Source organism: Quercus suber, unplaced genomic scaffold (genome assembly GCF_002906115.3).
Source record: "Quercus suber isolate HL8 unplaced genomic scaffold, Cork oak 2.0 scaffold_449, whole genome shotgun sequence".
Taxonomy (NCBI): Eukaryota; Viridiplantae; Streptophyta; class Magnoliopsida; order Fagales; family Fagaceae; genus Quercus; species Quercus suber.
In genome coordinates, this window is record NW_027069900.1 from 58,707 (window position 1) to 70,432 (window position 11,726).

The 11,726-nt window shown below is 35.7% G+C and overlaps 1 protein-coding gene across 3 annotated transcripts; it reads left to right on the plus strand.

Annotated features, from left to right (window-relative positions):
• Nucleotides 1–4,707: 4,707 nt before the first annotated feature.
• Nucleotides 4,708–11,069, plus strand: LOC112006085 (LRR receptor-like serine/threonine-protein kinase GHR1). Of its 3 annotated transcripts, none has more exons than XM_065762244.1 (4): nucleotides 4,708–5,559; nucleotides 5,690–6,917; nucleotides 7,054–8,604; nucleotides 10,312–11,069. In XM_065762244.1, exons 2-4 carry the CDS (start codon nucleotides 5,855–5,857, stop codon nucleotides 10,893–10,895), a joined length of 3,198 nt encoding a protein of 1,065 aa, XP_065618316.1. In that variant the 5' UTR covers nucleotides 4,708–5,559; nucleotides 5,690–5,854; the 3' UTR covers nucleotides 10,896–11,069. The 3 variants fall into 3 exon arrangements, with proteins under 3 accessions (XP_065618316.1, XP_023894151.2, XP_065618315.1); XM_024038383.2 differs by having other exon boundaries at nucleotides 4,708–5,268; nucleotides 5,424–6,917; XM_065762243.1 differs by having other exon boundaries at nucleotides 4,708–6,917.
• The last annotated feature ends 657 nt before the right edge of the window (nucleotides 11,070–11,726 follow it).

Below are 11,726 nucleotides of genomic sequence, written 5' to 3' on the forward strand. Positions count from 1 at the left end.
TGCAAGGTGGTGCTGTTGTAGGGTTTTTTTTTTTTTAATGTTTCCATGAGGACGAGAAGAGTTTGCCACACTTTTAAGCCTGCCCACCATTACCTTTTTAATCGCAAAATAGAACTTTAAGGGCCCGTTTGGATTGAGGTGGAGGATAGTAGAGTGAATTTGATAAAAAATTAGGCTTCTCCAGCAATAGGAGATAGGCATTAAAAAAAAAAAATCATGAGCATATTCTGTTCAATTGCTTTAGGCGTATCTCTGTGGACTTTTTGCCACTGGAATGGAACAAATTTGAGTGAATAGCTGACCTCACCTCAGCTGGAAATTACATTTCCTAGTACAACTTTCCAGACATAAAGCTTAGGAAATGGCATTTAGTATGAATTGATTTATGATATTGATATTGAGTTGGAGCACTGTTATAGTTTTCCAGACAAAAAGCCTAGGTGACTCCCGTGATGGCTGCCTAACATGTAGGATACAGACATAAATTCTCTCTCTCTTTTCACACTATTTTCTCAGGACTTGTTAAGGTAATAAGTTGATTGGAATAGCTTTTTCACAAGATTTTATAATTGACAAAACTTTTGTTACGCACCAAATATAATAGGTTACATGAGTAGTTATCAAAAAAAGATCTTAAAAATGTCTTTGGGTAAAATGCAAAACTGACCATTAAAGTTTTTTTAGATTTTATTTCAGTTTTCTAACTTTGTTTTTGTTCATTTCAGTCTTTTAACTTTCAAGTTTATTCAATTAAGGTTTTTTCATCAACTTTTATTATATGTTGCGGTTAATTTTTTAATTTTATAAATTTTTCTTCAAAATTTTTTAATGAAAAAAAATTCAATTAATGATTGAAAAATATTTTTCATTTTTTTTTTTCAAAAAATTTTAACAAAAGTTAACCGAAATGCCTAAATTGAATAAACTTGAAACTTAGAGGACTGAAATTAACGAAAGAAAAATTAGAATGTTGAAATGAAATTTGAAGAAAGTTAGAAGGATCAGTTTTGCATTTTAGCCAATGTTTTTTTTAACTGTTTGTGTTTTAAAAATTAGCTGCGGTCCTCAAATTCTTGGAACCTGATATGTCATGCAAACGTAAGAAATATTGAGTTGCAGTAATAGTTAAGAAATCATTTTCACACAGTTAAAACTAGGTTTACCTGTCTAAGATTAGATCTTGGTACTAATTCATAATAACCGAATCGAATTGTGAGCCTGTTACTGAAGCAAATTCAATGAAACAACAATAGTCTTTTGTTCCGAAAAAAAGAAAATCAACCAATGGATGTTGTAATGCTTGGCATCGTTATGATAAAAAACTCATATGGGATCATCATGATGCCTCCCACGAAGTTTCCTTTGTACAGTTTGTTTTCAACATGTCAAATGATTCAACTGCAGAAGAAGAAAAAAAATGAAAAAGCCAATGAGCATCCAGAATTCCCATTTCCAATAAAAAGTTAAAGATCTTTTTAACATTTTAAACAAAAACCAAAACCATACAAGCATATTTTTTCTTCTTCTTCGTCTTCTGTACATATTAAAGTTGCTATAAATGATCAAAACAATCATTGTTTGTTAGATAAGTCTTAATGTCGGTCCAGATCATCCAATAATGGCTGCCATTTGGCAATTGCAAAGCACTGAACCCCACAGGTTGGTCTCTGCCCTTGTTAGTAGGTCATTTTTCTCTTACAGCTTCCAAGTAGATGAATTCCTGAGAATCCAAACTTTGTTCCAGCCGGAGTCTTTACCATGTTTACATTCTTCTTCCTAGCCACCCACAATTTTGCTATTGATTACTTGAATGTCTGGCATGCTTTACAGTGCAAATGCAGAGAATATGAGATTAGAATCACATGCACAAGTTCTATTAATTGTACAAATCATAGAGGTAGTATGCAGAATTATTTGATTAGAAAGGGCAAAGCATAAAGATTTTAAAGGTTGATTTCAATTATGAGAGTTATCAGTATTTACCATTCAGGGCTCTATTGTTCATAGCAAGAATAATTGGAATCACATTGGTACTTGTGTGACTACAGTGGCTCAAATCCAAACAATTTTGTAAGAATGCTAATAGTGAGATATATATTAAAAAAAAATTATAAATTTGATGCTGCATAATCATCTGAGAAAGACATGTGGAAAGGTTACTTGGGAATATACCATTTTCTCTTGGAAAATTTAGGTGAAAGCAAAAGATAAAAGAGCTTCCATGTAGATGTTTATTATCATTGAGTCTTTATCTAAGAACATTTCATCATGCAACGATTAAGACTACTAAATATTTGTTTGAAATGGTCCCACTATGAAGAGAATTTTATTATTGTTTTTTTTGTGAATTCACAAGATCCCTTTTACTAAACTTTGAATAGCTTTTTGATAGATAGGTTTTCTATTTAAATATGAATAGCATAATCAGTTGTGAATCATGTTTCAAGAAACAAAGTTCATTAATTTGAATATTCTTTCCTCTTTTATTATTATTATTTTAAATTTTGGCATGTAGGCTCAATCCCTAGGCAATTTTGACAATTGTCTAGAGTTCCCACGTAAAAAAAACAATCTTGGTCCTGAAATATAATACTATACTTATATAATTATAATAGCCTAAAATAAGATATATTTCATATCTATTTACTTTTTTTTGTTTTTTTTTTCATTTTGAACAGGTGTTTATCTAGATAGGCTTTTTTTTGTTTTTATTTATTTATTTTTTTTATTTTTTTTTTTTTTAAATGAGATAGAGAGAGAGAGAGAGAAAAAAAAAACGCATAAGATATATTTCACCTAAAGTTATCGCTATAGGGCTCAAATCTTGTTGATCCGACCTTGTTTATTGGAACTGAACTACTAACTCATTAAAAATGAAAGACTTATGTTATGGTTTTGGGTGAAATAGCAACAAAAAAAGAACTTTGAGGTTTGGGATAAACCTAAGCACTATAAAAACTTTCAATTTACTCTTTAAACACAAACGATATTTAACAGCAATTAAAAAGTTGCTTAGTTCTCCAAATTCTTTGTTTTTAAAGCTTGTTTTGATTGCACAAATTTCACAGTAACTACATATGACAATTATATGCACAAGAGAGTGTATGAGTAATCAATACTCAATAGTAAATAAATAGCCGTCAAAAAACAAAATAAGTACAAGAATTTTCAAACTATGTTATATGACAATTACGATTTGGGAGCAAATTAAATATTTTTGAAAATTTTTGGTAATACCTAACATTAACCTAAATTTCAGGAATAATTTTTACATTTAACATTATAATTAAATTAAATATAAATATGGATTTTATTAGTCTTTCTTTTATATCTTTTCCTTTCAAGTAAAGGAGCTTTAGTGGAGTGGATAAAAGTAGTGAATATGAAATTATTATCATTATTGTTTGACGAAAGGGAAAAAGAAAAAGAGAGTGTAAAAAGTGATTGATTATGGAGAAGAAAAGGTTAAAAAGCCACACTTTCTTTCTTTAGAACATGTCAACAATAACATTCCCAGCCTCACGAGCACAATGTAGCCTGCTTGAGAGGATATCATATCACATAGTCTGGACAGTGGACACTGCAGTACAAATATTCAAGTGGTCCTACCCAAAATAGATAAAAATAAAAATCAGGTGGGGACCACTGTACCCCATCTCTATTTGCCGTCACTTGAGGTCCTCTTGATCTCATTACCATCAATTCAAGATCAAGATCTTGTACACATCAGTAGGGACTACATAATCATATGGCAAACAGTTCTTTGTTGGAATCCATTCTATATATCCGACCGACTTGAAGATACGTGCATTTGTAATCGGTGAACCATTTCTCTCACTTGTATGCATAGCTTTTCTCAACTATTCACATTTGACATTTATAAATTTCAATAAAACAGCAATTGTGATTGGTGAATTATCTCTCTAACATATATGCATTACCCTTCTCAACTTTTCACATTTGGTATGTATAAACTCCCTTTAACATATATACATTACTCTTTTTTTAAACTATTCACATTTGGTATATATATCTTAAAAAAAAAAAACAAACACATTTGGTATATAGAAATTTAATACATGTAATTATGATTAATGAACTATTTCACTAACATATATGTATCATTTTTCTCAACTATTCATGTTTGGCACGTATAAGGTTGTGACCAAAATTATGACATAAGAGTAGTGTCATTTGTTTTTGAAGGCAAAGGTGAGACCATCATTGTCCACGTGTCATCATCATAGTGGTGCTTCTGGAAGGGTCCACTGGGCCCCAGTCCACACAAGGGCCACACCCCTATCATAATAATTTTTTCACCAACTCCACCACCGTGTGTCAAATATATGTCTATGTCACATATTGGAACTTGAGAAGAGAACCAAACCAAACCAAACCAAAGAAAAAATGAGCAAAGAAAAAATGAGAACCTAGTCAAAGGGGCATCTGTTATGTGGGAATCAGTCCTACGTGGCACTGACCAAACACACTCCCCCACGCTCTCTCTAAGCTCAACAGACTTTGTTTGCTGTGTGTGTTTTGTTTTTTTTAAGAAAAATAAAAAAGTGCAAATCTTAAACTGTATTTGATAAATCCTTTGATGTCCACTAGGAAAGCGAGAGATTCTCTCTCTCTTGTATATATATATATATTTTTTGTTTGGCGGGTAAGTTCTCCACTTAGACAAAAAGTTACACTAAAAAAATGAAAAATCCTAAAGATTTTCCCGCTTACTTTGTCACTATCTGACACTAAACCCCTCAAAAGAATGAACAAAAACTAGGGTTTTTCTTTCCTATTAAGCATCCAATGCAAACAAACAAGTTAAGGGTTTGATATTTGGGGCCCTCATTTGTCATTAGCCAATATTTTTATTTTCATATGCCTCCTAAAATGAAACTAGTGAAAAGGGGACATTTTTTTTTTTTTTTTTTAAGGTTTTGATGTTTTTTTCATTAAAGAAAACATGAGGGTTTTGTACTGTTTTAGTGCTGTTTTGTACCTTTTATTAAGCTTTCAAGGCCAAAAAATTTTCTGGGTCCCTTCTCTTTAATGCAGTCTCTTTGTCCATGTGGTAAGAGACCCATTTCTTGTTTCTTCATGGGTTTGTTTTTGCAGCTGTAATCCATGTGGGACTTGATGGTATCAGATTGTTCAAAGCTCTGAAGTCTGAACTTTGCAAGGAAGTGACCTTGTTGCTAAAAAGATTGAATCTTTGGGAGGGGTAGTTTCTGCTGAGCCTACATTGTGAATCAAGGTGGAACATTGGTAAGAAAAATGCTCCATTTTTGCTCTGGTTAGATCTCTGAAAGTGACTCACTTTGTATGGTACATTTCAGTCATTTAATGCTTTAGCTACGCTTTGAGTGGTTAAAAATTTGTTCTTTGCTAAGCATTATTGTGTTTATGACTTTCATTGGAAGGAGGACCAGCCTTGTGATGTTCTGGCTTCCAAGCGTTTGGTTGTTTGTTAGGTGAAGTACTGTGCTGGTGAATATATTTGGGGACTTTGGATGCTTTGATTGTTCTGAAGTTCTCTTTTTTGGGCTTTCCAAAGTGGTAATCTTTCATGCTTTTGAAGAATGGTTGTTGCATACCTTTTGTTTTATTGTAAAATATTCAGCCAACTTTGTGTTCTCCTTTGAATTCGTGGGTTTGAGAGCTCAAAAACCCCATTTCTCTTCACCAGATTAGGCTGATTTCTCATGGTAGTGAAGGATCGTTGAGTTGTTTCCTGGGTTCTGTTATTGTTTTTTACAGTAAGTGGTGTGGAAATCAGTTGTGCCTGTTTGGGTTTGTGGATTAGAAGCTGAGAAAAGCTTTTCTCTGTGTTCTTCACATTGAAAGGATTAGCATGAAGGTCATTACTCTTTTAGTGGCATCTTTATTTTTCCTCTCTGCCATGGGGCAGCTTCCTTCACAAGACATTTTGGCGCTGCTTGAATTCAAGAAAAGTATCAAGCATGATCCCACTGGTTATGTCCTCAGTTCATGGAATGAGGAGTCTATTGACTTTAATGGCTGCCCTTCTTCTTGGAATGGAATTGTTTGCAATGGTGGAAATGTTGCTGGGGTTGTTCTTGATAACTTAGGTCTGTCTGCCGATGTGGACTTGAGTGTATTTTCCAACCTCACTAAACTCTTGAAACTCTCCATGTCAAACAATTCCATGTCAGGCAAGATTCCTGAGAATATAGCTGACTTGAAAAGCCTTGAGTTTCTGGATGTATCTAATAATCTGTTTTCTTCATCTTTGCCGCCGGGGATTGGTGAGTTAGCGAGCTTAAGAAACCTCTCATTGGCTGGGAACAACTTCTCTGGCTCAATTCCGGATTCCATATCTGGGCTTGCCTCAATCCAGACATTGGACTTGAGCCACAATTCCTTATCCGGGTCGCTGCCAACATCATTGACAAAGTTCACTCGCTTGGTATCACTGAATCTATCTTTTAATGGCTTTACAAAGAGAATCCCAAAAGGTTTTGAGCTGATTTCTGGTCTGGAGGTGCTTGACTTGCACGGAAATATGTTTGATGGTTATCTGGATGCTCAATTTTTGCTTCTATCAACTGCCATTTATGTCGACTTCAGTGGGAACATGCTAGGTAGTTCTAGTTCGCAGCAGCAGAAGTTTTTACCGGGTATTTCTGAGACTATTAAGCATTTGAATCTTAGCCACAACCAGCTCACTGGATCATTGGTGAGTGGAGGTGAGCTACAGCTCTTTGAAAACTTGAAGGTGTTGGATCTAAGCTACAACCAGCTGTCTGGAGAACTGCCTGAATTTAATTTTGTTTATGACCTCCAAGTCCTCAAGCTCAGCAACAACGGATTCTCTGGGTTTGTTCCTAATGGCCTACTGAAAGGAGATTCTTTAGTACTTACTGAACTGGATTTGAGTGCCAACAATCTGTCAGGTACTTAAATAGTTACTTTGTTTATTCTGGCAGTACTGAAATTCACAATTAATATATTATGTTGAACCGTTCCATTGCCTGCACTACTACTACGTAATGTAAATCATTGTGTCTCACATTCATGTTCATCTTTCAGGGCCAATAAGTGTGATCACGTCAACAACTCTTCACACTCTTAATCTCTCTTCGAATGGACTCACAGGCGAGCTTCCTTTGCTGACTGGAAGCTGTGCAGTACTTGATCTATCAAAGAACAAATTCGGGGGAAATTTAACGAGGATGGTAAAATGGGGTAACCTTGAATTCCTTGATCTCAGTCAGAATCATTTGTCTGGGCCTGTCCCTGAAGTAACCCCACAATTTTTGCGTTTAAATTATCTCAACCTTTACCATAATTCTCTTAGTAGCATGCTGCCAACAGTTATCACACAGTATCCAAAGCTTAGAGTTCTTGATCTCAGCTCCAACCAGCTAAATGGAAAGCTTCTAGCTGATCTGTTAACAATGCCCACTTTGCAAGAGCTTCATCTTGAAAACAATATATTGACTGGTGATATTAAGTTTTCTTCTCCTTCCTCTGGTGAACACAATCTACAAATTCTAGATCTTTCTCATAACCAATTTAGTGGCTATTTTCCCGATCAATTTGGGTCATTGACCGGACTTCAACTTCTCAATATTGCTGGAAATAACTTTTCTGGTTCTCTGCCAACTTCCATGGCAGGCATGAGCTCATTAAGCTCATTGGATATATCACAGAACCACTTTACAGGTCCTTTACCAAACAACTTGCCTGATACCCTTGACAGCTTTAATGCTTCATCTAATGATCTTTCAGGGGTTGTCCCTGAAAACCTGAGAAAGTTCCCTAGTTCTTCTTTCTACCCTGGAAATTCTAGGTTAAGTTTGCCTGGTGGTGGTTCTTCTGGGGCAAACAATTCTCCAGCTGAAAACCACAAGAAGAAGCCAATGAACACTATTGTCAAAGTCATAATTATTGTTTCATGCGTGGCTGGTGTTTTCATTCTTATACTGCTTGCTATCTTTGTACATTACATCCGTCTATCAAGGAGGCCCCCACCAGAACGTGCTATGAAAAAATCAGTCAGCAGGCGAGCTCCATCAAACCCCTCAGGCATTAGTGGAACAGATAGTGGCGGTCCTTTGGTAGTGTCAGCTGAGGATCTTGTGGCTTCCAAGAAAGGATCCTCATCTGAGATAGTCAGTTCCGAAGAAAAAACGGCAGCTGTAGCTGGCTTTTTCCCATCAAAAACTAGCCATTTCTCTTGGTCACCTGAGTCTGGGGATTCACTCACTGGTGAGCACTTTGCAAGACTGGATGTGAGATCACCAGATCGATTAGTTGGTGAGTTGCATTTTCTTGATGATACCATCACGTTAACACCTGAGGAGCTGTCTCGCGCACCAGCTGAAGTATTGGGGAGAAGCAGCCATGGGACTTCTTATAGGGCAACACTGGAAAATGGGATGTTCTTGACAGTTAAGTGGTTGAGAGAAGGGGTAGCAAAACAGAGGAAAGAGTTTGCTAAGGAGGCTAAAAAGTTTACAAACATCAGGCATCCAAATGTGGTGGGTTTAAGAGGGTACTATTGGGGGCCTACACAGCATGAGAAGCTCATTCTTTCAGATTACATTGCACCTGGAAGTCTTGCAAGCTTTCTATATGGTAACATTTTGTCCTTACCCTTGTTTTGATAAGTTGTCTTATGTAGTTGTGTTATGGACATTGACACCTGTAACAGGTGAAGTGATCTTAACAAATGGTACAACAAAGATGCTCACAAAAGCCCATATCCTGCTTTAAATATATACATCTAAGCATAGCTTTTGGTACTCACTAGATCAGCTCATAGGGGACCCTATGTGAGTCCTAATAGAAATTTCCTTTGCATTTGGCTTTATGATCCGGTGAAGGAAATAAAGGTGAATCCTAATTGAAATTTCCTTTGCATTTGGCTTCATGATCTGGCGAAGGAAATAAAGATGAAACAATTACACAATTTATCTAGCTTATGAACTCAAGGTTAAGCTATGGGAGAGATCATGTTTGGAGAGTGCTGTTTTTTGCATTCTTTCTATCTTAAACTTTTTTGTTAGAAGCTGAAATATCTGGTGATATCTGCGTTGGTTGGACACATGGTCAATTTTTTCTGTGTCAAAGATAGTTGGTGTCAGTGAACCTACACCAAAACGCCTCAATAGGCAAATTATTATTGGTCTTGTGCATATTATCTTAGTTCTTTTTGATGGAGTGATAAGAAACTTTTCATGTTGACGCAATCTGTAGAAGCACAATAATATTGCTTATTTTAAGTGAGATGTGTAATGTGTTCTTAATTGACTGGCAAAGTAGCATGAATTCGGCATCCTTCGTGCTAAATTTATTCATGATGTGCCAAATAGCAGTGTGACACAATAATTGGTAGCATTAATACTTGAGCAACTAGATCCTCATACCGTCATTGTTTCATATAAATTACATTCACTGATTTTTCTTACTAATTGATGTTTCCTTCCACTCCAGACATTCTTAGTAGAACCAAATAGTATAAGCAGTGCTACATACATGAAAAATCAACTTTCCTTGTGAATCAGGAAGTCGCTTATTAAATTCTTGTATAACCACTTACCAAAATCTTTAAATAAATTATCCATTCACTTTAGCATTTTTCATCATAGCCTGACCGAATTATCATTTTGGCGTTCTAATGTTATTGATTATTTATTGGTCATTGTTAGAATAATGTTTAAATGATTAAATTCATTTTTCTAACAGCTTAAACGTTTAGGATAGGTGGTAATTTACTATAATATCAAAGTAGGTGGTCCTGGGTTCAAACCCTTGTCTCCACTCTACATCCCATTTAAAACTTAGTAATTCCATGTGGTTCTCTACATATTGAGTGGAGTTTGGGCCCACACTTAAAGGGGACTGTTAATATAATGGTTAAATTATTAAATAGAAATTTTCCCTAATAGCTTAAGCTTTTGGTACAAGTGTAAATTTATCACGCCCCTTAAGGAGTAAGGACAGTTAAGGAGTTGGCAAAAAATTGACCTAGTGTTTATTTGCCATGAACCAGTATTGTTTGTCACCTCATTACACATTACCTTATATGTTTTAGCCAAGATTATTGCTTGTTGGCTAGATGTTAAGATTTCAATCAATACAAACCTTATTATTTGGCAGTTTCATGCAGGAATCTCCTTACAAGAAGCTTTTGCAAAGTTTTGTTGTTACTCAGATGAAAGAAGGCCTTTTGCATTTGTCCCTTTTAATATGACATTGATTTATTTTATATGTATCTGTATATGTTTCTTTCTATACGTCACTACTTAGTTTTTTAAATTTCTGATGCATCCCTATTTTCAGACCGGCCAGGAAGAAAAGGTCCGCCGTTAACCTGGGCCCAAAGGCTCAAAATAGCAGTTGATGTTGCACGTGGCCTGAACTATCTCCATTTTGATCGTGCTGTACCACATGGTAACTTGAAAGCAACAAATATACTGTTGGATGGGCCTGATCTAAATGCACGTGTTGCTGATTATTGCCTCCACCGCCTCATGACCCCGGCTGGCACCATTGAACAGATTCTTGATGCTGGGGTTTTAGGTTACCGTGCGCCAGAGTTGGCTGCTTCCAAGAAGCCACTGCCTTCCTTCAAGTCTGATGTTTATGCCTTTGGAGTGATACTTTTAGAACTTCTAACAGGAAGGTGTGCTGGTGATGTAATCTCTGGTTTAGAGGGGGCTGTTGATTTGACAGATTGGGTGCGGTTGAGGGCAGCAGAAGGTCGTGGCTCAGAGTGTTTTGATCCTGCAGTGATGCTGGATATGGGGAATCCAGCAATTGAGAAGGGAATGAAGGAGGTCCTTGGAATAGCTTTACGATGTATACGATCAGTTTCTGAGAGGCCAGGTATCAAGACCATATATGAAGATCTCTCATCTATATAGTTTGGTGTTGAATCCAATTTGTCTAGGCTTGAGTTTTTCTGGGAATTTAATATCTTATTAGCCTCCCTCTCTGAATTCTTGACGTGGCATGTTCGCATGCTCTGCTAATTGTATTAACCATTGTTGTAAAAATGGAGCATATTTCAATGGGGTACAAAATTTTAAATTTTGCTACCATGATGTGCTTTGACTTTTGCTTTGTGATGGCTTCCCAATGACAAATGCAATAGGGATTAGAAAATACTTTGCTTAAAAGGTGTTGCACCCTGTGTCTTCTTAATTTTTGTACAACCAATGGTCTAACTTGTGGAAACCATCTCCAGATAAAGAGCTATCCAGTTGTGTCCTTAAATGCTCATATGGTTTATAAATTAGTCTGCTTGTTACATTTGTGAATGTATGCTGGCTGCAAAAGAGATTGCAGGAGGTCCAGTATTATCGTATTCTTGAAATTTTTTTAAAGACAAGTTGCAGGAGAACCACTCAATCAGTTTGCCCACTGATCCTACAGAAATTAAAATGCAAATAATAAGATTCATTAAGGTTTTGGTAACATGCTAAATTATATTGAGAGATTAATTTGGACTGGCCCAAATTGTAAAATGGCAAAATTGAATTGAACTGGGCCAAATTGTAATAAGCTAAAAAATCAATTCAATTTGGCCCTGTCTAATTAAAGATAAAAATATCCCCTTCTAAATTTTCACCTGGCCCCTTCTTATTTGACTATGGCCCAGTCCAATTCAAATTGGCTTCCTATTTCCTATATATAAAAAAGAAAAAGAAAAATCAATTTTCCTATTTCCTGTATCCAAATAAATTTATGTTTGA